We start from the raw sequence: 27,380 nt of genomic DNA on the forward strand, positions 1-27,380 counted from the left end.
TTGAGTTGAATAGTAATGGTCCTAAAGATTGCGAATAGGAAAGATAATGCGATGGTAAATTGAAAGTCCGACGGTACGTTGTCCGGGCCAGCGCATAAAATAGTAGGGGAAAGTGCTATGGGGCAGATTCAGGAGTTAGGGCATATACGAAGAACAATTGGATCCAATCTGCGAGCAAGGTTTATATATATGAAATCACATCGGTGGATTGTTGATGCAAACGCACCTATGTTTGCCTCTGATAGGCCAATAGGGTGCCTAATTTCTGCTTCATCCATGGTAAGCACGAGATCTCTACCGATTACACCAAGCGGAGTACAGTGACATAATTGGCCAAAAGGGGGAGGGGGTGAAAGGGGGGAGGATAATTTCTCCTAGGCGACATCATATGTAAGAAGCATCATCACACGCATCATCGTAAGAAGCATCATAAACCGAGCATCCATAAACCCCAGCCCTTATTTTTTGGAGGTAAGTGACCGCGTCGACCGATTATTGGGTACGTCCAGGAGCACGGTGTGGGGTCGAATCATCATCAGAGGACGTTATGAACTAACTAATATCCACATGTGCACAGAGACTGGTGCACTTTGGGAGCGATATCATCAGCTGTTCCACCCATGGATTGGTCACCGTTCTCCGATGAGGTCACTGGGGAATGTGGATGACCAGTGAGAGGCGAAGGCGGTTTGAGATCGGCACAATTACAGTCCGGTCCCCTGCAGATCTTTGCCTGACGTCCGCAGGACGAATCATAATTGAATTCCCATGGGCTTTTGAGGGGCGAGGCCCATCTTGCATTCTGTCTCGCTACGGGATAGGGTGTTCTTGTGAAGGAAAATGTGGACATCGTTGGTGGAGACCCGGCGCAGGAGTGGTAAAGTGGTCAATACGCGGTTGAAAAGCCGCAATTCAGGGTGTAGTTCTAGTACGGAGTAGCGAGAGCCCTGGAACCATCGATTGATTCAAAATAAACCGATAGATCAAGTAATCCCGGGTGGCCGCAGGAGAAAAAGGGGCGTGCCGTTGCGTAGCTAAGGCTCAGGTCGAACGGAGCTATGCCGTCATACCCCCCAGGCATCGGGGCGACCCGAGCAATCGATTTAGGTTTGTATTTCGGCCGGCGGAGATTCGCCGGTCGTAGAATTGGCAAACGAAAGGACCCGAGGCTGGTTTTCGATTATCAAAAGCGGAACTGAGCTTGAACCCGGAACGGTCTGGTACATCGTATCAAAGGCATGGAGGCTGTCAGCCACAGTGGAGACATAGTTTGCAGCAGATGAAGGTTTAATTAGTTCTCAGACTGTCTTATTCGCTGCGGTAGCATCAGAAATGGACAAAATAGCAGGGAGAAATGGGGGCGTGTGGAGAGGAGCTAGTGATCTGAGAATTTTAGCGTTGATGCCTGAGGCAGAATAGCACCTGACGTCAGGGAGCCCTCATCTTCAAATGATATTATGTTTGTATATTGACCACAACTCTACTCTATATTGTGTGTAATCGCAAATATGTCTGACTTCCGGCAGATGAATCTCAAGCACGGTACTGGAACCAAAAGATTCTATTATCAATAGAGTCGGAGCCGAAACTCGCGACCGACTGTGTTCCGATATGGAAACCAGGGTCGTTCCACCTTGTTGGAGTCTGAAATTGTTCTAGAAGGATAGGATATTGGCATGAATGATCGGTACGACACGTGGGAGCCAGTGGTAGGATCATCTGTAACCGAAGAACGATGGAGGAGGGTACGGATTTGCCATCCATGAACCCTGGACGGAAGTTGATGCCAGCCGGGAGGGGGGAGGCAAATTATTGCAAGATCAGCTTGACACCGGATACCGGATATACGATAATTTGCCTCAACATCATGTTGTACATTTTGCCCAGCTTGATGGTGCCGTACTATACAGTACCTACTACTACAAACCTAGACTGACATATCTGACATATTAGGGCAAGCGGAGGCCTATACCCAGCATATCAGATCTCCTTTCCCCGAGATATGTTTCATGTACGAGAGATACAGCAACGTCAGACGAGCGTTTGACACACAACCTATGTTGTCCGTTACAGTCATGATCGGCCATCTGACTTTTCAAACTAGACCTGTTCTGAGGAAGCAGTCTAATCCAGCTAGCACCGGTCTAGACCAATGCAAGTAATATACTGAGCTTATCATGCTACAATATGCAGATCCAGAGAGATATTGTTACAATTGGTGGAGAAACTATGATACTAATGTGTATAAGGATTGACTCAAATTCTATGCGATGTCGCAAGTCGAAAGAAACTTGCGGAGTACAATGTAAGTTTCACAATATAGTCTAATAGAGTTTGATCCATAATACCGCTCCTCCACCACAAGGGGCTGATCATAGATATGACGGCATCGGATAATGTACGTGGATTGTATCAACAGCGGAGCGTGTCAAAAACAAGCGTGCGCGATTATGCATTGTGCACTTGCGGGTCTTCCTCTGCTTATCGAATGCCAATTAATGACTTTTCACGATCCACTTTCTTCATTATCCTGATCCATCTCGTGCCTGGTCTGAAGACCTGTGATATCATTTGAGATACGCTGGGGATTGTCAAACCCCGGTATCTGACTCAAGTACCGTTTACATTGATCGGCGCACAGCAACAATGTATGTTGTATGTATTGTTTTCCGAATCGGGAAAGTCTGATCTGAGCCTCGTCATAATGGTCTTGTGGGTTCATATGTGGTTCACCACAGCCTCTTGACGGCGATCGCTATGATGCATTGTAGGCCAAAGAGGACGAAAGCTTAGCGTACAGCGTATCTTGTACACCGTAGCAAGCATATGATATCACTAGTCGATTCTTATTAGCTGATTCTACCGGAAGTGCCTCACGTCATAGCTCCTTCCCCGGATGCCCCTGGGCAAGACACAACCCCATATCCACACATTTATTATCGATCCTCTTTGCTGCATGCCACTCGTATATTGAAAGTCAAAAACCTGTTTTGGATCAGATATCGATCTCGATGGTACTTTGTACAACATTGCCCCGTACCTGGGACAACACTCAGCACGCTAGTGTTCCAAGGTTTATCAATGCATTGGACTTGGCATGATATATGGGGAGGACATCCAATGTATGACTGACGTATGAAACCGGTTAGAAACTCATTAGTATGTGAGCTTCCAAACGCCTTTGCTCTGCGGTCTGGACCCTGGTCGCATGTTGTTTTGTTGTAAGTCATTCCACGTACTGAATTCCACATTCTAACCGAAATTTCCTTCGTCTAGAAACAGGCTCTGTCCCTGCTAGCAGCGAGCATTGAGTGCCTGATTCCCCGGCTGCGTTCACCGAGAGAGGTGCGAGAATGGAGAACGGGTCCAGCACAACATCGACACACTTTTTCATCGGCCTCGAGTCAGCAAAAGACCATCTAACATAAACAGTTTCTATCCCTGCGAGCATATACCAACATATACCAACATGAAGCAACGATCACCCCCACCTTCCCGACTGCGCTATGATTCGGTGCTCATCGATGTCGTTCGCAGACCACCCGACCTCCTCTTTGGACAATCTCTTCGACGGACACCGTTCATATCTCTGCAAGAATGGTTTGGAGACTTGGGGCTTACGACGTATAACATCGGGCATCTCGAGCGTGCCGGGCATACGCTATCACAGTGTCCTTTGATCATACTGACATGTCAACCGATCTTCTCTTAGTGAGTTGTAAGTCCCCCTACCTAATGAAACATCGTAGACCATCAGCTTTGAATTCATCTTTCTCATGTTTCTTTTGGAAACCAAATATTCACCTCAATGGCTTTCCTTTGGTGTGACATACGATCAACGGACCACCATGACTCGAAGCCAACTACTTCGTACCATACTAGTATATTTTTGATCTAGACAGACAAGAACATAGATTTTGCAACAGAAATAACTAGGCCAACACGCCGGACATAGAGGTAGTAAAATGCATCATATTATTGTTCATGCTCATGCTCATATCACACGTAACCTGTTTCAAAAAATCGTTATTACGAATCATCCAAGTAGGACAGACAGCAGCGACAACAGTCCAAACACGACCATGACTTGCGCCTATATCCAATCTCAAATACGGGGAACATGTGAACATACCTTTCCGGGCGCCCTGGAAGAAGAAGCGCACAACAAAGACCTGCAACGCAGCCATGGAAACCATCATCAAAGACTCAATCACACTGAAGTTGAAAATACGGCGCTCGGTACTCCGCACGGTGCTGAAGTTACGGTTCTCGCGAGTGCGGAAGTACTTCTGGTTGCGGGAGACGGTAGAGAGTTGCGCGGACAGCTTGTAGATGGACTCCTCCAGACTGGTGGTTTGCTCGGGGCTAGCGCCCTGGCGGGAGGGCAATTGGGCGCGCTGTTCATTCTCGACCTGTAGGTTCAATGGCCCAATTAGCATTTGTTGACCGGTTCGTCAAGTCGATGGATATGGAACGTACCGCAATCTCGAAGTCAACCATCTTCTCGGCGAAGGTGGACATCTCATTGTTGAAGCAGAAGGTGTACTCGCCAATGCTCTGCGCAGTGAAGACAAAGTCGCCCTGTCGCTCTTTTGCACCGTCTAAAACGACCTTGCCGCCCGGTGCGGTAACGGAGTAGTCGACATCGAAGGAACCGCCAGATTGGACCTACATTGTACAATATCAGCATTTGGCGCCCGCCAAGTGTATCCAAAGCTCCGCGACCATAACAAAATATCACTGAATGAATGTGTTTGATGGATAACCAATTGGACGTACCGCGAAGTAGAAGGCCACCTTGGCGTTGCTCTGCTCAACGTTTGTGAAGAAGCATGCTTTCTCGTTCGCCTCGAGCCTGTAGGTCAGGGCAGTTGCGGTGACGGATGAGACCAGGGAGGCCAGACCGGCGAAAAGAGCGAACCGCATTGTGAGACAGATATACCGAGAGGGACCGTTGAACTGGGGGATGATATCCGCGTCAGGAGTCCGTTCGGACCAACTTTGTCTTCGGCTGTTTGACTTGTTTGCATCCAAACAAACTTCCGCATATGTCGACTTCTGACTACTTCACGAGTCTATTTTGTAGGGATACACCACACACATGGGAAATAAACAATTTGCACTCATCATGCAGACGGTATTGTCTTCTACTTCGACTGGTTACATGAAAAAAATACGCAAATAAAAAGAGAAAGGCATGATCATCGCATCAGGGTGTCGCTGCTCATGTACCGGATTGCAGCATACAGCCCTCGACTCGTAACCCCCCAGCGCCATGACTTTAACACTTGTTTAACGAATGGAGAATCCATCACTCTTGCCCCAGAAGCTCCGGCTCTTGTTGGGATGATCAAGACCTAGGAAGTCATCGGCGCTAGCCGCTATATCTGACAAGATGTCACCTGAGAGGAGTTAGTCAGTCCGACCAATGGAATCAAAGCAAAGGCACTCACCATCTTCAAGATACTTGGCGTTAGAGAAGGATGCACGGGGGACCACGGCAAACTTGATCTTCTCAAAGTTCTTGCCCTTGATCTGTGTGCGGGCGGAAAGGCGTTTCTTTGTCTCTGCGAAAAGTTCTCCAGGCTTCACAACAAATTTGAAGGGGATTCCGTGAGTCCGGCTGGGTTCGCGATCGAAGCTGAACACGCTAATGACGCGCTCGTCGGCGTTCATATTCAATTCTTCCGATGGGATCTTTTCGGCGTACAGTGTGGCGTACTCGTTAATGGCAGCCACGCTTTGGTCGCTCCGAAGTTCTTTGTAGACTTTTCCACTGTGTGTTTCGGCAATCCGGATCGGCTCATCGCCCAGTTCCAACTTCTGCTGCAACGCAGCCAGAAGATCTGCGACGGTACCGCTACGGGAAACCAAGATCTCAACAATCTCCTAAATGAATATTAGCCAAAGCCCTGCGGCATGGATATGGAATGCTTAACACTAACCTCTTTGGTGACGCCATCGGGGAGCCATGTCACTTTGAAGCACTTCTTACTCTCGTAGTCCGTCAAACTCATGTCCAGTATCTCGTAGTACAAAGCATCTGCCCGGTGCATGGTGTAGCCGTAGGCACCATATTGACCGTTAAGGATCTGTGAGAGGTTCTGATTGACGTTTCGTTTCAGGAAAGGTTTGGCCTTGCCAGTACTAGCCATAACGGGTGCAAATCGAAGATGAGTCTCGTCCACCCTGAGATGCTCACCAACCTTCTTGGCGAACTGGTCATAGGTCATTTTGCGGCTGAGAGTCAAGTAGAAAGTTTCCCCCTCATTGGTCTTGACCGGGGCGAATTGTACTTCCATGCGGTTCAAAAGGTAATCGTAAAATTGCCGAGCGTCTGTGTAAAGTACCGAGGGTGGCAGATTGGATTCCTTGATTGAGCGCTGGAAGGTAATAATATCGCCGTCCTGGATTTCAGATTGCTGGAAAGTCTGCTTTGGTTTCATAAGGTCGATCATGGTATGTTTGATCTCTTCAAAGAGCATGAACTCTGTACCGGCAGGCCAATCCATCTTGGAAAGGATTGTCGGGGCCAGTTCGCTCACCTTCTGGCTCTTGTGGACGTAGACAGAGCAAACACCAGTCAAGGTCTGGGTCGTAATGTCGAAGTTTTTGAGGAAAATGAGAATCGAGTCATTATCGGGCCATGGAGTAGGTTGTCCGTCTGCGCCGGTCGGCGACACCTCCATCCACAAGCGGAAGATCTGACCTTTAGTGCCGAATTTGTTGTACGCCTCCTCAACAGTCATTTCCTGGTCGCGGATCACCTGATCGGGTCGGGTTGTTTTGTTCTGACGGTTGACCATGACCCAGAATCGAATGGCTTCCGGTTTGAGTTTTCGTTCTTCGGCGATTTCCTGTGCAAATTCGCTGACTTTCTTTGTCCGAAGAATCTTGTATTGCGTGGGAAGCGCCGGATCTTCCGCGGGTAGGTCATTGCTAGTCAGATCGAAGCCGTGATGGTTTCGGAATGAATCCCCGTCAAGGACGCCGACATTCATGTAAAGGTGGGCTTCTTCTCTCTCTTTCTTGCGACGCAACATCTCCGCCCGGTCCTCTGACATACGCTTCTCTATTCCATAGTTAGCCAGCCGTCCAATTCCCCTAAGAACGGAAATCTCTTAACATACCAATGTGGGAGGGCACATCATCTTTTGTGACCGGTAATAATACTTGATCCTGTCTTGTCTTCCGGATGTAGACCAACATGTAGGCGTTGTTTGTGCGGATAGCGGACCGTCCTCCAGTCGCTCCGTTCGTGCGCTGCTGGGAGTCTCCGTAGTTCTCATCCAGGACTTCTTTGTCAGTAGCTCGGTTGACTCGGTCATCATCAAAGCGGTACCAGTGTCCATCCTTGGTGGGTTTGAGGAAGGCATAGTAATGCCCGGCATCGAGGTTACCGCTGTGGACGAGAACACCGTGCAATTGGTAAACCCAAGATTCCGACTTGTCGGCGCTCTCAGAAAGATAAGGAGCTGCATCGAACTCCATAGGGAATGTGTGATAATCATTGACCTTGGCCATCATGTCGAGGTTGAGGTCGTACTCAAAACGTTTGAGATGAAGATGCAGAACGGGAGGGAAGCTCTCGAAAATGACGCCCTTCTTAGCGTCTTGCAGACCGTATGGCTGCCCAGCTTCGTACTTGTTCTCCCCTCCAGGGTCTCGACCTGAATGTAATCCCTGAAGCTGTCATCCAAGGTCTTGTTGCCTCGAACGTTGAGTTGAATATCCCAGAAGTCTTCCACACGAGAAGACTCGTAATCGACATTGATGCAAGAAATGTACGTTTTTGTTTTCCCGACAAACAGATCCGGCAGAACTTTTTCGGCAATCGTACCTTTCATCTTGTGCTCCAATCTTTCCATGAGTTTTCGCGAGAGCTCCTGTACATCTTGCTGCTCAAAGATCTGACTCGATTGCCATCCGAAAGATGCGGTTAGCTCGGTTGTGGAAACAGCAACATCATTGGTCTGGAGGTTGTAAAATAGTCTCTGGAGCGCCCACGCGCTGTTTTCACGCGAAGCTTCCTGGTCAGTCGGTATTTGATACACAGCCTAACGAGTTTCATTAGTCTCCATAATTCGGGAGCAATCGAACTTTTCCCTTTCATACCTTGCGGAAAGCATTTGTGAAATAGAGCGACTGCAACAGTGAGTTCAGGTAGCATGTGGCTCCCTGATTCCTCAATCCCACCATTCCAGTCTCCTTCTTCGAGTCATAACTAAAAAGAGAAAATTAGCTTCACTCGGGTCAAACCTCGCGGAAAAAACACACTTTTGGAAACTGTGCCACAAGACCCCCGTGGGATCTTTCACTACACGAACGTAGGCCGTGACAATTGCCTCGTCATCCTGCACCAACGGGACGGATTTTCCCTCCCACGGATGGCTGAACAGGCCCTTGAGGTCGGAGAATCGAGTGAAACCCCAGTCCCCTTCCTCGGCGGTGAAACGGTGTGTTGCAACTAGAATTCGACTTAGCGTTTTGATCAAGCGATTCCTCCGGAATTGAATATCTTACTATGGTGTGTATAAATGGAAGGATCGTTCACGTTCGACAACACCAGCGCAAACTGCACACAAGCGTACCAGTTCTCCGGGGGTCCGTTCTCCCACGCATGCTCGAGGTAAAACGAGGCGAATTCGGTCTGATTGCCGTAGGGGAAGAAGAGGATGCGCCTATTTCCGAGTCAGATTCAATGCCGGCATAGAGCCATGGAGCCAATCCAGGCAAAGAGTTTTCAAGCACTCACCAAGGTGAACCACCACATCGGAAGACAGGTCCGTGCGACTTGCGCTCCATCTTGCGCCAGTCTGACAAGCGCCATGTGTTATAGACCTCGTCTAGAGTTTCGAGGTCCGTGTTGTGGGGGAGGACCTTTGCCATCATCGCCGCATCTATATCCACCGGGGCTCTTGGTTAGCGACCGCTTAGCACAAATAAGCAAAGAGGCAGTGCACAGCTTGAGGGCGATCTCATTCGGGTGCCATGCTTTGCCTAGCTAACCCGTCAAACAGCCCTCTTGCTTGTGGTAAGGAAGGAGAAGCAACAAAGAACATACGGTCATCTGCGGTCGGCGCGGACTCAGGCTCGTCGGACCCCGAGCGGGATACGACGACGACATCGGTCTTTTCGGCAGGGTATTGATCGTACTCATCGACAAGCATGTCGTTCTCCGCGAGCTGTTAGAACAGGGTTAGATCCAATGACGACACTAGCGAGGGGCACGGTCGGGGAATCTCTTACGTTTTCCATCGCGGAAAGCGCCTTCCCGTCCCGGAAGGCGTCAGAGGTTGTATTTGAGGAAAGTTTTGTGAATAAGAAGACGGAATGTTGGCAAGAAATACACTGTAGAGCTGGTGGTGGAGGAAATTTGTCTGAACCCGCAAAATAATAAGGGCCGGGAGCTAGCGGTGGCGGAGCCTCGAGGGCTCGGCAGTGATATTGGTGGATGATGTCTGTGAAAACAGTCTTTGATATGCTTGATTTCTGCAGTTGACAGCTTTTTTACTGAGCTCTAACTTGTCGCTCACTTGAATTGGAACTAAAAGGAGTTTGCTTAGTTGGCAGTGTGCAATAATGTATGCGGGAGTGACTAGATGCGAAGTATACGGTGAAGAAAAGCCCTATTTTTATACCGGGCCGATTTAGCGGTGATATAGATAGCGACCTAAATACGTTTAAGTTCTGCAAGCTCTATATACTTCTTTAAATATGCTCTCAATCACTAAATATGCCGTGGCCCTCAGATGATCCAACCTTGGAAAGGGCCCACGAGCTTAGCCCCAGTCCGTGCGAGTGCCTTATACCCGAGGCATCTTCGGACGAGAATCCAGATCGTATGACATTGGGTTTGCAGTCTTAGAACGTTCCATATATCGAGATATATCATCTAGACAACAAAAAACAGATCTTGCCATAACAAGCCTTGTGTCGGTGTCACATGCTTGGCTCACCGCCCGGCACCCCCAAACTCTTGGAGTCCCAACTACGCGCACGCACAAGATAGTGAGCACTTCTATGGTCTGTTACTTATTGAATAAGTCCATGGAGCACAATGAGATTGTCTTATCCAGCTAGACGCTGGCAGCTCCTCCAATCCCCCTCGAAACGCTTCTATTCTGGAGCTCACAGCCCGCCGCCATGGCGGCCAGTTTCTGCAGTAGATGAGTATGGATGACTCACATTTCCGATGCTTGAACTGGGGATACTAATTGGGATATACTGGCAGATGGGTGGAGCGAGCTATTCGACCTATCAGTCTTCGTCAGTTGACCTTCTTTGGTCGTACTTTGACCGAACCACGACTTATCAGCTCCGCAAACTACGTGCGGACCGAGCTTCCTACTCGGTAAGTTGAGAGTCAATTGCAGAATTAGAAAATAAAAGGCTGATCAGGGTCATCGACAGCCTTGCGCATCGTCTGCGAGACATCCAGCAGCTGCCATATGTGGTAGTTGCCAACCCCCATCTCACCCTTGTATACGAACTGTACTACAAAGCATTCGAGAGGGCTCGGGTGGTTCCTGAGATTAAGACGCTTGACGATAATGACCGTTTCTGTGACATCCTGAAGGAAATGCTACGAGAACATCTAGTTGCAATTCCCAACCTGGCCATAGGCGTGCTGGAATGCCGAAATCTCGCCCCAGCGGACGAAATGGACCGGTTAATGAACACACTTCTGCGAGCGGTATGTAAGGCCGACCTTTGGCCTGCCTCCTAGCTGACAAGTATCTCATCGGTAGCGAATCTCTCGCCGAGTCATCGCAGAGCAGCACCTAGCTCTGACCGAAACTTTCAACTCACCATGGCATTTCCCCGATTCCCACGACCGAACCGACATCAATGCAGAATTTGTCGGCGAAGTGTTCCTAAAGTGCAAGGCGAAGGAGGTAATCGAGGATTGTGGAAAGGTCGCACAAGATCTGATGAAGAAGATATCGGGGTCGACCCAGATCCCCGCGATCGTCGTGAAGGGCCATGCCGACGCGACCTTCCCATATATCTTGAGCCACTTGGAATATATCATCGGAGAACTTCTCCGAAACTCAGTGCAGGCAGTGATGGAGCGGTATCAGAATTCAACCGAACCCCCACCACCTATCGAAGTGCTCGTGTGCGAGACCCCGCAGCATGTGATCATGCGCATATCTGATCAAGGAGGAGGAATCCCTCGAGAGATTCTGCCGTATCTGTGGTCTTTTAGCAAAGGTCCTCGCACGCAAACACGGCTGGAAAATCTCGGACAGGTGCCCGCAATGGCGGCGACGATGCAAGAACTGCAAGTGTCACACGACCGTAAACACACCGACCGAGAATCATACCATGAGGGATCCCTGGACACATTGACATCCCGACCGCCCAATCTCCGTCTAGGGATGGGTCTCCCTATGAGCCGAGTCTATGCTGAATATTGGGCAGGCAGTTTAGAGCTGCACAGTCTGGAAGGGTATGGAGTGGACGCATTTTTGCAGTTCTCGAAGCTCGGCAACAAGAACGAGCAGGTTACAACTCGGGCGGCGATTGACGCGGTGTAGGACCTGATACTGGGGATATCACAGGAAATATATTCCCAGTACCTCTACATCTTCTCCAAGTCCGTTCAATGTACGTGCCCGTCAATTGTACTTGCCGTCTCTGTACAGCCACCAGCCACGTATTGACTCGTGGCATGTGGCGGTGTCCAGGTGCCAGCTATAGATGACGTCATGATGTGCTCAGCCAGCAAATCAGCTTCACGGCTGCCTCAGCCCTACGAGTTCCCTCTCAGACCTTGTGACGTCGTGGCCAAGATCAAGATGAAACGCAACAACTCTCCCGCCGAGGACAACACCCCTATTTATATCTTCATCCTCCTCTTTGCAATTCTCCTTCTTAGTTTTTTGGCCACCACCGATTTCAAGCCTCGATCTACCAAACCTGAACAGTAACACCTACATCAAACATCACCGCAATCATGGCCGGCACTTGCTCCATGCTTTGTTTGATCATCATCACCATATTCAGTAAGTAAACACCTCTGCTGTTGGAACAACATCAAAAGACCACCACAAAACCCACCCCCACACAGTGATCCACAGCCCCTCAGTCTACCAGCCTATCCACCAGAATGATCTGCTAACAAACCAAACAGTTCCCCCTCTTGGTGTCTTTATGATTTCAGGCTGCGGAGTTGACTTCTGGATCAACCTCCTGCTCACACTTCTCGGGTGAGTGCTATACATCCAGACTTCCCGTTACATTCCACAACTAACCAGCGATATCTCCCAGTTACTTTCCCGGACACATCCATGCCTTCTATTTGGAATACGTTTATTATGATCGTCGCAATCGGGATCCGTTGACTCGTGCCTCTCAACAACCCGCACCCGGCGTCTACTCCGATCGAATCCAGAACGGAGGCCATCATCATGCACCACCCGCAGGCGTTAATTACGGTACCATTTGATTTTCTTTGGACGAACTCCGGACTATCTTGTTCGAGATGCTTGTCTCAGTCTGTCCACGGTCGGCATTCTCTATGACGTTAAACCTAATCGAGTCTCTACCTCTGCTGTATCCATGGCGTCGATCATTGTTCTTCATAGTGTAACCGGACACCTAAAACAAAAAATGAAATGAGAAAGCTGTGTTTGCACTATCCAATGATGATGCGTTTCATATGTATCATTCCCAAAATGCAACCGTATAAGGCGAGCCAAAGCTCCCAAAAGTAAACAAAAAAAGGTAGATCCTAACTCCCTATATCAACAGACCCAATCAAAGCCTATACACTGGCCTGCTCTGCCTTTACCTCTTCTGCCTTCACCTGTTCTGCCTTCGCCCTCTCCACCTTCACCTTCTCCGCCTCCTCGGCCGCCTCCTTAGCCCTCTTCTCAGCAGCAGTCTTCTCCTCAGGGAAAGCAAAAGGCTCACTGCTGACAATCGTGCCAGCAGTCCTGGGCACAGCACCCGTACCAGGCGCCCAGAACAAAGCACCAACCCACGGCTGAACATTCCACCCAACATGAAGGGTGACATTCTGACGCTCCGCCAGCCGACCGGTAATATCACTGACCTGGTATTTACCCTTCTGGCCACGCAGCCTCAGGACACCGGTCGCCTTCTTATTCTTCGCCTTCTTAGGCGGCTTAGCATGGCGCTTAGCGTTCCTCTGTGCAGCGGCGACAGAATCCGACAAAACAGCCGCGGGGAGAAGCGCAATGACCTTGTCCTTGAGGATTTCCCATGAATACGGCGACGGGGCCGCAGGGATGATAGTGTCCCAGATGATAGACTCCGAGAGGCGGACCTGCGAGTCGGGGTTCTCGGAGGAGGAGTAGGTAGCGTAGACGTAGACGAAGAGCTGTTTCGTGTTCCAGTTGAAGAGCGGGCTGAGGTCTGCGTCAAGGTCGAAGCGGAACTGGGCGTATTCTTCGCGTTTGGTGGAGTAGTAGTGTGGTCGGCCTTTGACGCTGTTATACCGCGAAATCGGATCTTAGTAAATGGGGGGCTTTTGCGAAGGCTTAGGGTTGCAAATCGCGACTTCCACTTACACCTGCACGTTCTTCAGCTGCACGGAGGCATTGGTCTCGTCTGCTGGGAAGAAGAGGACCGAGACGGCTGCCAGTGCGCTGACTACCAGCGCGACTGTAGTGAAGAAGCCGAATACGGCCTGGGTGCGGTTCAGGGAGGAATGCATGGTGTGTTGGGGGACGAATTGGGAAGATGAAGCCAGCTGGGCCTTTGGATCTTGGGGTCTTATCGATAAGCGCATCTATAAACTCGTCATCTCCGCAATAAACACAACTCTCATGGCTTCGTTCCTCTCTTCTCTTGTCTTTTGATTCTCTTTATGCTCTAAGCTTCTACTGAATTTGCGAATATACATATTATCTTACCTCACGTTCTATAGAATTTCTTATCTTGGAACCTCCCTCGACCCTCACGCAATAACCAACCCGACCCCACACCATACACAATGGGCGACCACGTCCTCTTCTTCTACGGTAAGTCCTTTTTGAATCAAGAGAAACCGAAAACTAAACTACCCAGGAACCCTAATGGCGCCCCAAATCCTCCACAGAGTAATCCACGGCCAGGCGAACCCAGAGCCCTGGCAAAAAGCCATGCTCCGCTTCCAACCCGCCATTCTACAAGGGTACCGACGGCATCGCGTGCAGAACGCCGATTACCCAGGGATCGTGGCGGTGCCAGAAACAGAAACCGAGTCCGATTTATCTGCACCGAAAACCAGCGCTGAGACGTCTGTCGTAGGAACACTCGTGTCGGGACTAACAGACGGCGACATCCACCGACTGGACAGATTCGAGGGCTCGGAGTATGAGAAGAAACGGGTTACTGTGCGCACGCTGGCGGCGGTGGTGGGTGGTGATCATGGTAATGCTAGCGAGGGTGCTGCTGAGAACCAGCTGCGCGAAATGCTCAATGCGACGACTGGCGCTGAGGTTGCGGCTGAGGGGGAGGAAGTTTCGGCTATGACTTACGTTTATACTGCTGGGGAGGATATGCTTGAGGATTCGGAGTGGGACTTTGAGTCGTTTAAGAGGGATAAGATGGCGTGGTGGGTTCAGGCGGATGAGAGTGAGTGGTAGTTACATATATTATTGGTATTTTCTCGGAAAAGACATTAAATTTGCATTTCGATGTAGGTGATGGTATCTTATGCTATGACTGTTAAAGACACGAAGGAAAAAAAACACCATCCTTCTTTCATCGAACGCTGACGCAGGGCTTGCCATGCCGCGTACATTGGTTAAAACGCTAAATCAATAGTGAACATATTTGGATTCATGATGCTCAGTCCCGGTCCAGCCGGTACTGTGTTGATATCGTCTTGACAATAACTGTATCACTTGCATGAACAGATTCATCTCTTTCGCGAATGGCCGTGTTTCCTTCGTTCTTTTTTCTTAGGGGACGGTGTGCCTGGCACTTCGGGCTCTTCCTGGCTACCGGGTACTTGGATGATGGGTTTCCCCTTTGCTGGAGCAACATAGTCATTTTGCGACTTCGCATCTGCAGGTGGGTTGGAGGGTGATGTTTTCGGTTTCGGGTCTTTTGGTTTCGGGAGGTTTCCGGTAGGTAAGAGATGCATTTGCTCCGCGGTTGAATCTTCGCTCGAGTCTTCGGTCTTCGAATTGGCAGGTTTCGCAATGTCCTTTGAAGAATCTGTCTCATGCTGAGACTCAGGTACCACATCAACATCCGCAATTTCATCCTGACAAGGAAGAGGCGGGCCAAGCAGGAATGAAATGGGCCGTCTGACTGCCATGACAGGCTCACCGGCTTGCCGCTGTTCCTCGTATAGCTCATCTAGAAACTTGCCAAAGCGGTATCGCAGGAGACCAGAACCTAGTGGAGGCCAGTCATCGACAGAATTCATGCTCCGCTGTAGTACCTTCGTGATGAACCAATCCGGGCTTTGAACAAACTTCTCCAGATATGCCAAGAGATAAAGACCGCAGTCCCAGAAATTAGGCTGAAGGGGGATATCACGAGCTCGCATGCCCTTGACGTCGTTCGGGTCAAGTTCGACGCCGCGTTTAGACTCCGCTTCGCGGCAGATGTATTCGCGGAGAATTTTGATAGTGGGGGAGCGAGGCATATCAAGGGAATCGAATGTGACGATCGTAGTTTGGTTCGGATCTAACTTTAACCCACTTCTTTTCTTCTTGGATTTGGTTGTCGGTTGTGACGCCGCGGCCTGGTCCTGGGCGAGCTTTTGGCCTGCAAATTTGGAGAGATTTGGGGGTGGAAGTGGGTTGTCGGATGCGGACTGCTCCTCTGGCTTCATCGCATGCTCATCTCCCTCAGTCTGCCCCCTGGTCTCAGATTCCTCTCGAATCTCACGAGGCTGATTGGCCTCACTAGAACCGTTGAGCTCTGACTTTGACCTTAGTTCCGGCTCAGGTGTCTCCTCAATTTCCTGGATCTCACTCTCAGACGCATTGGATGATTCTTTTTGGAGAGCCGGTCTTCGAACCGACTCTACGGCGTCGGCAGAACCAAGGGACAAGCTTGGCAAGTTGCAAATGATTGCAACGTACCAATGGGCATTCTCGTTGATAGGAACGACGATATAATCATAACTGAAGAGATCGACGTTCCGAGTCCACTTCTCCACACCACTGTAGTTGATCCCACGGCCCCCCCGTGGGGTATTCGTGAGAGTCGCAAAGAAGTAGGTATTGAAGAAGTAGATCCTCTTGGCAGCCTCTTTGTTGGTGCGTTCAAGATGATCCTGGAGGAAGCGCATGTAGAGAGCAATGAGGTTATCGTTCAGGAAGTCGTCCCTCAATAGCCGTTCTCGATCAACAAGTGTCACCTCAGCCTTCTTCTTTCCATTTCGCGGATACACCAACGGTTTCTTCCACTTTTGCCTGAAAGAATCATCCCTGGGAAATGAGTTCGACTTTGCTTCAGATGTACTGTCTCCATTTGCGAGCTTTTTAGCGCCACGGCGGGTAGAAGACCGGGTCTCGCGTTCAAGTGGGTTAGCGGTAGATCGACTATCAGCTCCAGTATCGGTATCAAGAGGTCGAGAATTCTGTTGCTCTTTGGCAGACGTTCGAGAATCAACATTGCCGTTTCCGTGTTTTACTTTTTCCTGAGCGGCGCATTTGATCTCAAGTGAACTGACATTGTTGACTTCACCATGGTCATCTCTCAAGGACTTTGAAAGTTTGGGCCGTCGCGAAGGAGGAGGAGAGTGCGCTGGATCGGGATTGTCCACCAAGTCATCAAGTAGCCGCTTCTTAGGCCGCTTGTTCTCCCGTGGGAATTGTTTTTCATACTTCAAAAACGCCTTGTCCATCCATTTCCTATTGCAATGTTAGTGAATCGCGAACTCACCCAAGAGATAGCCCACAAAACTTACATATCTTTGGTGGGACGCTGGGCCTGTTTCGCCTGTTTCAACGCTTCCAGGAAATTTCTCTTTTCGTCGGTGGTCCAGAACTCAACGTCAAGCTGATCGTCTTCTTTGACGGCACTCTGCAACATTTTGATTCTCACTTTCCGGCTGGGCGTCTCGCCGACGACAATTTGACGGATTTCGTGAAAAGGTATTGATATCGTATTACCCTGGCCGAGGGCATTCTCACGAAGCTCAAAGCCATCCTTGGTTAGATAAATTGGGACGAATTGCCTCGAATCGCAAGATTTACCGAAGGTGCCGATTCGGAAATATCGTACTAGGTGTATCTTATCGGAACTCTTTTGGAAGATCTTGGCCTTTTTCGTGACCGGTGTTGGCGGCGAAAAGTCTGGACTTCGGGTATCGGATGGAGAGCGTTTTCGAGTCGGTGTTTCTGTGTTAATTCCGGATTTGGATGGGCGAGTGGCTTGGAGTTGTGTTCCCGATAAGGATCTCGGTACTGGATGTGTGGTGATATCCCCCTGAAGCTCGTCTGGACTTTCTCTGCCGTTGACAGGACGATGTATGTTCGTAGGAACTGCAGTGCGGTTCCGATCAGCTCTCTTTGGTCCAACCTCAATGCTCCCAATAACAACGGCCTCTGCAGCCTGGTTTGATTTGCCATTTACGTTAGGCAACCTGGAATCCGCCTGATTTCGTCGCTGCTGTGCTGCTGTTTCGGTAAACATTTCATCCCGAGAGTCAACGGAAGATAATTGGTCATGTCGAGGACGATTAGAGCTTTGCGCAGCTCCTTTGACGCTATCCTCCGCGTCCCTGAAACCTTCACGTCGGTTGCGACGAATTGCATTTGGGTGGCAGTAGAGTCCCTGTTCCAACCGATTTCTGGCTGATTTCGTTGGGGCCGTAAGGTCGACGGTTTCGTTGGTTTCACTCTGGCGCCGCATCTTGGTAGGCCGATTCGACTCTTCGAACTCATCCTCGAATTGGGGCGACTTTCTCCGGGAAGTTTGTTGATTTGGTTCTCCGTAAGAACGGACTGGCCCGCTGCTTCGGGTATTTTGATTCTGTGAAATTTTGTCCCGGGGGGAGAACGCGAAGGTAGACTATGACCGAGAATTAGACATGTCATATCCATTCATATAAAGGCGGACACTTACCCCTGGAATCTTTTTCCGAGCATTGAGGGATGCTCCGAGCTTTATCTTGACAGCGTTAGAGTCACTACCAAGCAAAAAGCCAGCTGGTTAGCAACAACATCTCGAACAACTCAACACATACACTTAGAACATACTGGTATCTGCCTCCAAGCAACCGAGCCTCATCTTTCCGATTCTGGGAATCCTTTTGCTGGTCCTTGTTCAACATTTGCGACGAATCACCCGGCCTGGGAATGGGTGAGGACATCAGCTCTAGCCTGCCGGCAGGGGAATGCTGTGGGTTCCGTCGGGACATGTCTAACCGGGTAATAGGACTCAGAGAAGGGTGGGAGAAACGTGTGCGCAATGGTTCGTCTGCGGTTGTAGATCCAGTTGGAGACGAAAAAGAATCGACATAACTATGAACAACCTGATAAGAGAGATTAGTCCCAAGTCAAATATCCGAAGGTAGTCTGCAGTAAGAAAACATGCGGAGCCGAGAAATAAGTGCCCAATGCGAGGAAATTGAGCAGGGTCGAGTTATCAGAAAGGAGCATAGACGGCTAAGACGCATGGAGAATCGAGATAGCGGGAGATACACACCGTTGAAAGAGGAGCGATCGCAGCGTTCTGGGGAGATGTGGCTTCGGTCAGATCGGGTTCGTCAGGTGCCAGGATAAAAGGATTACGACCAGACCCAGCTGGTCGAGAACGAGGAGGGGTCGAGAGCGGTGGTTGTCCCCGTTGAAGAGCAGATCGTTGATCTTCGGTCTCACGTTTGCGTCGTGGTGACAAGCTAGAGAAGAGTTCGACTAAGTTTTTAAACACAGGCATGAAGGCAGCCACAGTGTCATGACAATATGCATTGCATAGATCCTATTCAATTGATTGTTTGTCTATTGTCTTTTTTTTTTCTTCTCATTCATCGGAGCAAGCACGCCGCATCGTCATCTGGTCCTAGGGCGGTGAGCATTGATTGGCGCCTGAGGCTTTAGGCATGCAGGTTTCATTCTTGATATCTTGGAATAGATCAATAGATCAATCAATAGATGAATAGATAAGTCAGTTGTATTGTTGAATGATTCACTTTGTTCATACCTTTTGGCTTGATACTATTCAACACAATAGCACAATGCCCTAATACCCAATAGCGTGAATACAACCCAATACGTACTTATCAGGGCTTCTGGCTTGCACATTGGTTCTTGTACCATATCCCCGGACCATGCACTATTACCTTTGTTTGACTTGTGCATACATAGTTCTAGTCGGAGTATCTGTCAGAGCCCTGACGCTGAGCCGGCCAAGTCCAAGTGAAAAGGGCTCTACTTCACATCAAACGAACCAAGTCACCACACAAACCAGGCGAGAAAACCAATAGCAGCCAGTGCTGCATTCATGTTGCGTACATAAAGGAAAACATCACGCATGAGCTCGGCAGACACAAAAAAAAGAAAAACACATAGCACAGAACATAAATAATCAAACCAAACCGCTTAGTTCGCCTCGATGCCCCACCGCCCTAAGACCCAAACGCGTCCCAATGATTCGTGATTGAAGGTTTTTTTTTCGGGTTTACTATACAGGGGCCAAGGCCAGCTGGAATCTTGGATCCTCTTATAGGGCCACAGGCACTTTGACCTTATCCGAGTCATCTTGACCTGTACGCCGCCGTTCTTGATGACCCGTGCCAGTGGCAGTCTTGTCGTGGCGAGCCTGATCAATGGCAGAGCGCTGTGCAATGCTATCGTCGTGGCTCTTCCAGATGATGTTAGTGTCTGCCGGGAAAGAAAGCAGGCGCTTGATCGTTTCTCTGCAACCAAGTTAGATATACCGGTAGGATGATGAGTTAAAACAGACTTTTTTTTACATACCTGATCTTGATGTTGCGCCCCCCGTCAATCCTCGTCCAAACACTCAAAACATCTTCGCCGCCTCGGACGCTCAGCACAGCGCCGCAGACTTCATCCCCAGCCTCCGCAAACTGGTCCCCAACCATCGCCAGGAGGAGATCCTCCCAGTAACGATCGGAAACCCCCTTCTTGAAACGTACGATCCACTTACCTCCCCGTTTGTTCGCCTCATCTTCCCAGACGGGGCGAATCCCCTTCTTGAAGATGTGGTAGTCGGAAACCGTGGGAAGAAGCGAAGGGCGTTTAAGATGAGAGTATACCGCCCAGAAGCTCTCTACGGAAGATATCGAAGCGAGTGGCACGGTGGACTTTTCGTAGTCGGAGTATTTGGGTGTCGGAGGGCGGTACCAGACGATCCACGTAGACTTCAACGGGTGCTCACCAGGAGCAGCAACGGAGTGGTTCTCAAAGGCCTTGCGAGTGGCCTCGTCGTGTTCCAAGTGCGACTCCCGTCCGGGTGTTTTCAACTCGGAGCCACCGGGAGTCTTCGGCGCACCGAATGAGGCGAATGCGCCGGACCCCAGGCCAAAAGCGGAGGATGCGTTGGTGGATGGCGAAGAAACTCCGCCGGACAATGGGGATATTGCGTTGAATGGATTCGAGCGGCCATGCGAGCTGTCGGGTCCGAAGCGCTTCGATAGGCGGGGCAGTTCGACACGGGCACCGTCTTTCGCGTCCGCTCCGGACGTTGACAGGGACAACTTGGACGAGCTAATGAAAAGAAACAACCGCCATATAAGTTACAATGGTCACCTGGGTGAGGAGGGGCACACGACTAACTTTGTCCGGCGGGTCCACAGGTTTGCATTATCCATCGCGGCGGGTGAGAAGACTGCCCGAGACACGAGCGGTCATCAGGGGGGAAAGAAAGGGATCCGTAAGAAGCGTTACACAGCGAAATGAGACGTCGGCGCTATTGTGTCAGTGACGTAGTATAGTGGCCGATGGGAAATTCCGAAGAAGAAGAAATTCGGGAGTAATGCAGGTAAAGAAGAAAACAAAGAAAGCGGGAAGAATCGAACTATAGGGGTAATGAGGCTTGAGTAAAAAGAAGCAATAGAGAAACAGAGAAACAAAGGTATAGAGGGGGAATCAGGTGAAGGGGAAAAGTGTCGATATGAATCGGAGACTCGACTGCAGTTTGGAGGAGCAGCTGTCCTGGCCAATCAGCGCCCGGCCAGCCCCATTTTCGCCTGCAGCCCGCACCGTCTTTTTTCCAGTTTTCCCTTTTTCTTTCGTTTTTCGCTTTTGTCTTCTTCTTCTTCTTCTTTTCTTTTTATATCAAGACCACCAACTCAAATCAACGCTGGCGACTCATTCTTTTTACAGCACTGGCGTTTCCGATGTGTGTGTCGAGATTAAAATGATCGCATCTAAAACCATCATCACGAGGGCTTACGAGCCACCCATGAAACGTTGATGACCTGATTGACGGCACATCCTTTTCTTTGTCTCTTTGTCTATGTAGTTATAGGGTACGTGTATTCAATAGCAATCCATTTCGATCTCTATTTCCATTTCTATATTTCAACGCAATGAAGAAACTCTTTTGAGCTCTCTGGTAATCCGAGGACTCAACCGCCCTACTACTTTGGCCTCCGGGCTCACGGGCTGGTCGAGCATGCGGTCAACAGGCAAAGTCTGAGCCTTGAAATATATTTTGGGATATGCTATATCGGTGTCTCTCTTAGTGTCTCTTTAGTGTCTCTTTTAGTGCCCGATGGACTGGAACCGACATGCATTAGCTTACCTAGATGATATCCACCTGTTGAAATCTACAGTCTCGATATCCATAGTTGACCATACAAATAACTTTGATCTAAATTTTATTGATCAATGGGCAATATGTGACAAAAACAAGCCCGAAAGAACCCCGAATAACCTTGGGTAGTGAATCTCGTGAAAAGTAAATCCCCAGTCTACCAACCATGTCAACCATGTCCGATGCATTAAAACAGCAAAAAAATAAATAATAAAATAATTTGCGAAGCAAGAGTCATCACTGCGCAGAGACACGATCACTTGAATCCTGCTTGGTTCGTTTGGAATCCCGATCGCTGCTGGGCACCGATGTGTCGGCCTTGCGCTTGTCGCGATCCTTTTGGTTCTGATACTCGACGCGCCGAGCTTCCTTACGGAGCGCCTTAGATTCAAACTCGTGCCAGTCGCCTTCAACGTGCTCCAATCTGTAGACAAAGGTTAATAGGGGCCATATACAAACGGGGGCATGGGAAAACGTACTCAATCGGCGGATGAGGGGTTGGTTCCTCCGATACAAAGTATGGATGTTTAAGGACATCCTCCGCACTCGGCCGCTTTGAAGGGTCGTAGCGAAAGATCGAGGATATAAGATCCATCGCACCGGTTGTCAGCACATCGCAGTATACGTCCTCAAAAACACGCTTCCTTCGTTCTGTGGGTCGCATCAGGTGGAACCAGGGCATCTCCACAAGGTCCGGCCACTCAGTCTTGGTAGGGGTACCCAAAGCATTGTATATCTTGTCTATCTGGCTCAATTCGCCACCTTCACCGGGGAAAACAGCCTTTTTGGTGAACATCTCCATGCAAACGCAAGCGGCGCTCCACACGTCGACAGCGGGGCCATATCGGGTTTCACCCAGGAGGAGTTCCGGCGGCCGGTACCAGATGGTGATGACACGGTTGGTGTAGTCAAGTTGACGACTTTTGGAGAAGAACCGGGCCAGGCCAAAGTCGGCAAACTTCAACAATCCACGGTTGCTGATCAATATATTGGCTGCTTTAATGTCGCGATGTAGAACCCCTCGATGGTGAAGGTAATTGAGACCTTCGAACATTTGCTTCGCCAGATCCTTCTTATGTGACAGAGTTAGAGAGAAAGTGGGATGATTGATCAGACCGGTCAAATCGTGAGAGAGGTATTCAAAGACCATGAAACATTCGTTTTTCTCAACCATGACCTCCAGGAGGCTGACGACATTATGGTTTCGAAGATGCTGAAGCAGCTTGATCTCTCTGACAGCCGTGACAGGGAAGCCATCCTTCTCACCTTCCATTCGGATCTTCTTCAGTGCAACTTTACGTTGGGTATAGACGTGGATTCCTTTGAACACTTTTCCATATGTCCCAGCGCCGATCACAGACTCATTTCCTGGCTTTCGGTAGTACACAGATTCGGCATTAGCGAACTCAGCGGGAATTGTGGGACGTGGTTTAGGACGGGTAAGAATCCGCTTCTGCTTGGGTGGTGATGGTTCTCTTGGCGGTTCCGGAGAAGGGTCACGGCGACGATCTGGCCAGTCTGAGGGCCTGTCCGGTGGCCGTTCGCCTTGCCGCCGATCACGACGTTGATCGAACCGGCGATCATCTCTGCGGTCCCGTGGATCACGGAATTCTCGTGGCTCTCGGAAATCTCTGCGGTCTCGATCCCGATTTCGTCCACGATCTCGGTCACGGCGATCAGCCCTTGGATCTGGTTTAAATCTGGGCAATGGCTCATTGGTGAATCGATTGCGAGGTTGTTGGGGTGGTTCCGGTGCACGAGGGGCCGGTTCGCGGACCTGCAACATCCTCTGGGCAAGGTCAGGTACTGGCTTTGGGGCGGGAGAAGGTGCAGCCTTTGACTTGAAAGCAAAGCTAAATTTGCCGCCCTTGTTTGCCGGCGTTGTTTCGTTGGATTCGTGAGTTTGGGGTGGCATGGATGGGGGATTCCCGCCGGCGGATTGAGGTTGTGCCTGGTTCATCTCTTCATCCCTAGTGGGGGGCCGGGAATGATGTTCACTTTCGCCGGCTCGGGGTGATTGCGGTTCATTGTGAGACTGCGGTCGACTGGGAGTTTGTGACCCATCCATGTGCGCCGGGTGAGGACTATGTTGTCCCCCACGGCCTCGTGATCCCGAAGCAGTCCATTGTAAGTTGTTGAAATGACTTCTCGCGCCGCGTTGTGAGGGTCCATTATGATATGGATGAGGGCCAGAGCCAGAAAATCGCCGATCGGGACCCTGGTTTGAAAAGTTTCCTCGATGACCGCCACCAGAGTGGCCACCTCGGTGGGGAGGCCCGCCATAGGGAGATTGCGGGCGATTATTGCCAGGGCCGTTAAATTGACCTTGGTTGTGATAATAGTTTCCATTTTGCGATGAATAGTCATCGTTCCTGTAAGGGGAGGCATGACTTGAAGAGAGGATTAGTATAATTCAGAATGTAACATGGAAGTGAAAGCGATTCCAAAAACTCACGGAGGCGGGCCCGACCATCCTCCTCTTCCTGAGGAGTAAGGTGAAGGTGGTTGAGGCGAACCGGGGTACGAGCCTGTTGTTCCGTTTTGAGCGTCTGCATAGGGCCGGCTATCAAGATGTGGTCGAGACGGCCGATGGCGAGACTGATTATTCCCATCAGAGCGCATCGCATGTATTGGCAACTCATCTCGGTGTTCTCCGAGATGACCGAGGTTATCAGAGTCAAAACTTGGAATCGGGCGCGGTGGAGATGCAGGCCGAGCAGTATCGTCCACAACAGATTGGGTCGGTCGGTTTGTGTTCATCGCCGAGTTACGCCTCGACCTGCGAGAAGATTCAGAGTATCTCGAGGTTGCAGACCGTACTGAGTGCCGTGAGTTCGACCGATAGTGAGATCCGTGGTCGCTGTGATTGTCACCACCAGGGGTGCGAGACCGTCGATCAAGCGAAGGATGGAACCCTCGTTCATGAACCGGTGATCTAGACCTTCCTGGGCGTGGGATGTCTGGACGGCGACGGTCTTTTCCACGACGGTCCCGGCCCCGGCGTGGTGATCTTCTCCTTGGAGCACCACGACCTTGGTTGCGGCCACCTCGTTTCTTGAATGAGGGGCTTCGATCCCGGATATCCCAATTATCGGAGTAATTTGGACGCGGTGGAGGGAGAGGGCCACGACCGCCACGCGGTGATGGGCTTCGGGTCCTTTGCCGTTTCTGTGGAGGTCCGGTTGCTGACTCGTCTCTTCGAAGACCGGGGTCTTCTCTGTCGAAAGGTCCAGAAGTATGGGCATTCCAGTCACCGGCTGGTGTCACTGGTTGGGTTGGATCTAGTCGACGGTTGTTGTGAAAATTACGAGGTGGAGGAGAACCTCGAGGAGGAGATCGATCTGGAGCGAAATCACCCATGTCGTGAGAAGAGTCAGGGCCAAAGCGGGACGCGCGTGGTGGCGACCGCCCCAGGCGATCGAAATTGCGGTTATTGGGCCGATATGGGCGGCCTCGGTCACGACCTCTGTTTCTCCCTCGATCGCGGCCTGACCCTCGACCCCTCCGTCTATCCATGTCGCGGGGATCACGGTCTGGGTCAGCGCTCCACTGGTCTCTTAACACCGGACTCGTACGGGACCCAGCCATGTAGACGTCGCAAACGGCATCTGGTTCAATCAGGGCGAAATAGATAATGTGAGCACGGCCAGTGGTTGGAAGAGGCGTTGAAGTAGAGATAATGATGAGAAAGCGCAGCGAGCGATGGCGTTCGAGCGTGTCTGCGATCGCAGGCGGAAGTCTTTCGGGTTTGGGGGACTCGGAACGACAGTTCTTCCAGATCCGAACTGTGTACACTATCAAGCGCTGGTGAACAACGAGAACATAAGCAAGGGGAGGGTTGAATGGGGCATACGCACCAGTTCAGATTTATCATATACACCTGTCTCAACCTCTCAGGTAAAGAAATAACACTACTTGGCCGTGGAGGGTGGGCTTTTCAAGGTCAGAAACCCATGGACCTCGGGATTGATGACTGATCAGTGTTGCGGCTCTACAACTTGATTCGACGCTTGGATGCTGGGGGATGGCGTGCCGTTGTCGAAGATAAGTGCAACGTGTACTTCTCCTTTGCTCTCTCCGAGTTTCTTTTTGGATACCGAATGTGTCCAGTCTGTGTCTGCTCAGCACGTGATGATCTGATCAGGTGGTGCCCAGGTGTCGGATAAAACAGACATGCTAGCCAGGCTTGCTAGCATATTGTCTGCTTTGTGCTCGCCATGCCCTTTTGTACAGCAGCCTGTTTTCGACAAAGCCAAACTGAGACTGCGTTGGCTTGTCCCACGAATGAAACTATCTACGTATTGCACAAGGCCAGATGGGCCAACATTCCCGGGGCACCAGGACAATCCCCGTTGGATTATCAGGTCACACCATCAAATAAATGGCTGGAGTCTCTTATCATTCTTTCCCAAGACCATAGAGCTGTTGTCAATTTCAAGGACCGAATTGACACGCTGTGATTCTTTGTCGCAAACATCTTTGATGCTCTGTATGACACCCAGCCAGTCAGTTCTTCGATGTCTTGTAAGGTGTAGATTGGTCAGTTGTCGAAGTCCGGGTCATCATGAACCAGGAAAAAAGTGCGCGTTGGAATGAAGCTTTGTCGTGATTTACAACAGATAGACTTGTGGTTGACTATCAGGGGACAAATACCACCGGAACAGAGATGGAACACGGGCGGAAATCTGTTCGCCATGTTGTTTCAAGCCAACATTTGCAAGCCCTGCATCTTCATGGTCCTGCCACACAAGGGTGCGAATTCATGTTGGTGATGTCCAGGTCTCCAAGTCGGTTGACCAAACAGAATGCCGGCGACAATGTGGGAAGCATACCGAATGAGGTCAATGTACGAAAGATCAAGGCAGAAAAAGCCTAAAAACAATGGTTCCTCCACCCCAATTCAGTACAATGCAGTAGAATGCGCAAGCCCCCAAAGGTGCGGCCTGTTGGTAGGCCCTGCGCGCAGCCCACCCCGCCTCCGATATTAAATAGCAAGATTAATTGCAGGACCAAAAATCGACAGTTTGTAATCTAAGAGAAAGCAACATCTCATGATATGGATGTGGTTGCAGGGAACTCAAGGGCGTGGCCTAAAAGTCAGCCCGAGATAGAGCGGGATGGGCTGGAACACAAACCCCCGGCCATTCTCATCCGGCCATTCATACCCGAAAAAAGGAACATTCCCCAGAAAAACTAGGGAATTAGTTTCAACAAAATATATTATCGGAGTATGCACAAAGGGATGCCCGCAACGCCGAATCAGCTTAGCGAGGAACCGAGAAGGCAAAGAGGTAGGTTGATGTCATGGGCATGTTGAAGTTGTGCCGGAACTGGGCGTGGGGTCACATGTAGGTCACGTGACCCTATATGTACATAAATAGACCGCACTTCGCAACAATATCTGTGTCAGTACTATTGTCACAGCGATTTCACTACTGTTACAGGGGCTAATCCCAATTTGGGCCCAGTCCGAGGCCCTGTACAGCTAGAGCAGTAAGTAGTGGGCACTCCTATTCGCTCGCATCGATCTTGGTTCAGGAGCTCGATACAGAAGTCGAGGCAGGCGAGCTGGAGCGGTATGAGGGGGTCAAAGTCCTTCAAGGTAAGCTGTATAGGACGGTTCACATCTGCATAAGGGTCGATGTGATGGAGAGTACTATTATTGCAGGACTTGGGATTAG

General features: G+C 50.2%; 10 protein-coding genes across 10 annotated transcripts; 4 read left to right on the forward strand and 6 right to left on the reverse strand.

The window, feature by feature from the left end:
- Window positions 1–3,932: 3,932 nt before the first annotated feature.
- Window positions 3,933–4,926, reverse strand: N7518_000195 (p24 family protein; the record flags this gene model as incomplete). The annotated part of the gene is made up of 4 exons (XM_057181123.1): window positions 3,933–4,010; window positions 4,133–4,412; window positions 4,480–4,668; window positions 4,780–4,926. 4 exons carry the CDS (start codon window positions 4,924–4,926, stop codon window positions 4,000–4,002), a joined length of 627 nt encoding a protein of 208 aa, XP_057046473.1. The 3' UTR covers window positions 3,933–3,999.
- A 366-nt stretch (window positions 4,927–5,292) lies between these two features.
- N7518_000196 (ubiquitin-specific protease UBP15) lies at window positions 5,293–9,258 on the reverse strand (the record flags this gene model as incomplete). The annotated part of the gene is made up of 12 exons (XM_057181124.1): window positions 5,293–5,402; window positions 5,454–5,889; window positions 5,946–7,072; window positions 7,131–7,683; window positions 7,719–8,057; window positions 8,116–8,224; window positions 8,278–8,467; window positions 8,524–8,681; window positions 8,756–8,917; window positions 8,964–9,000; window positions 9,065–9,185; window positions 9,250–9,258. 12 exons carry the CDS (start codon window positions 9,256–9,258, stop codon window positions 5,293–5,295), a joined length of 3,351 nt encoding a protein of 1,116 aa, XP_057046474.1.
- Window positions 9,259–10,060: 802 nt separating this feature from the next.
- N7518_000197 (protein kinase PKP2) lies at window positions 10,061–11,543 on the forward strand (the record flags this gene model as incomplete). The annotated part of the gene is made up of 4 exons (XM_057181125.1): window positions 10,061–10,173; window positions 10,235–10,354; window positions 10,414–10,696; window positions 10,752–11,543. The coding sequence occupies 4 exons, from the start codon at window positions 10,061–10,063 to the stop codon at window positions 11,541–11,543; spliced, it is 1,308 nt and encodes a 435-aa protein (XP_057046475.1).
- A 174-nt stretch (window positions 11,544–11,717) lies between these two features.
- N7518_000198 (Branched-chain alpha-ketoacid dehydrogenase kinase/Pyruvate dehydrogenase kinase N-terminal) lies at window positions 11,718–11,936 on the forward strand (the record flags this gene model as incomplete). The annotated part of the gene is made up of 1 exon (XM_057181126.1): window positions 11,718–11,936. The coding sequence occupies one exon, from the start codon at window positions 11,718–11,720 to the stop codon at window positions 11,934–11,936; it is 219 nt and encodes a 72-aa protein (XP_057046476.1).
- A 26-nt stretch (window positions 11,937–11,962) lies between these two features.
- On the forward strand, window positions 11,963–12,454 carry N7518_000199 (YqaE/Pmp3 family membrane protein; the record flags this gene model as incomplete). The annotated part of the gene is made up of 3 exons (XM_057181127.1): window positions 11,963–12,011; window positions 12,140–12,215; window positions 12,277–12,454. The coding sequence occupies 3 exons, from the start codon at window positions 11,963–11,965 to the stop codon at window positions 12,452–12,454; spliced, it is 303 nt and encodes a 100-aa protein (XP_057046477.1).
- Window positions 12,455–12,772: 318 nt separating this feature from the next.
- Window positions 12,773–13,687, reverse strand: N7518_000200 (signal peptidase complex subunit SPC3; the record flags this gene model as incomplete). Its single annotated transcript, XM_057181128.1, has 2 exons — window positions 12,773–13,460; window positions 13,542–13,687. 2 exons carry the CDS (start codon window positions 13,685–13,687, stop codon window positions 12,773–12,775), a joined length of 834 nt encoding a protein of 277 aa, XP_057046478.1.
- Window positions 13,688–13,966: 279 nt separating this feature from the next.
- N7518_000201 (gamma-glutamylcyclotransferase family protein) lies at window positions 13,967–14,600 on the forward strand (the record flags this gene model as incomplete). The annotated part of the gene is made up of 2 exons (XM_057181129.1): window positions 13,967–13,994; window positions 14,041–14,600. 2 exons carry the CDS (start codon window positions 13,967–13,969, stop codon window positions 14,598–14,600), a joined length of 588 nt encoding a protein of 195 aa, XP_057046479.1.
- A 275-nt stretch (window positions 14,601–14,875) lies between these two features.
- On the reverse strand, window positions 14,876–18,858 carry N7518_000202 (uncharacterized protein; the record flags this gene model as incomplete). The annotated part of the gene is made up of 5 exons (XM_057181130.1): window positions 14,876–16,829; window positions 16,886–17,991; window positions 18,046–18,109; window positions 18,180–18,454; window positions 18,628–18,858. 5 exons carry the CDS (start codon window positions 18,856–18,858, stop codon window positions 14,876–14,878), a joined length of 3,630 nt encoding a protein of 1,209 aa, XP_057046480.1.
- A 783-nt stretch (window positions 18,859–19,641) lies between these two features.
- N7518_000203 (eukaryotic translation initiation factor 4E) lies at window positions 19,642–20,822 on the reverse strand (the record flags this gene model as incomplete). Its single annotated transcript, XM_057181131.1, has 3 exons — window positions 20,718–20,822; window positions 19,899–20,648; window positions 19,642–19,837 (listed from the first exon to the last, which is right to left on the reverse strand). The coding sequence occupies exons 1-3, from the start codon at window positions 20,750–20,752 to the stop codon at window positions 19,642–19,644; spliced, it is 981 nt and encodes a 326-aa protein (XP_057046481.1). The 5' UTR covers window positions 20,753–20,822.
- Window positions 20,823–21,936: 1,114 nt separating this feature from the next.
- Window positions 21,937–25,482, reverse strand: N7518_000204 (putative protein kinase; the record flags this gene model as incomplete). Its single annotated transcript, XM_057181132.1, has 3 exons — window positions 21,937–22,123; window positions 22,179–24,089; window positions 24,155–25,482. Coding segments are annotated over 3 exons (3,426 nt in total), but the record flags the coding sequence as incomplete, so codon positions are not given.
- Window positions 25,483–27,380: the final 1,898 nt, after the last annotated feature.

Source organism: Penicillium psychrosexuale (genome assembly GCF_028828465.1).
Source record: "Penicillium psychrosexuale strain IBT 29551 chromosome Unknown utg000001l, whole genome shotgun sequence".
Taxonomy (NCBI): domain Eukaryota; kingdom Fungi; phylum Ascomycota; class Eurotiomycetes; order Eurotiales; family Aspergillaceae; genus Penicillium; species Penicillium psychrosexuale.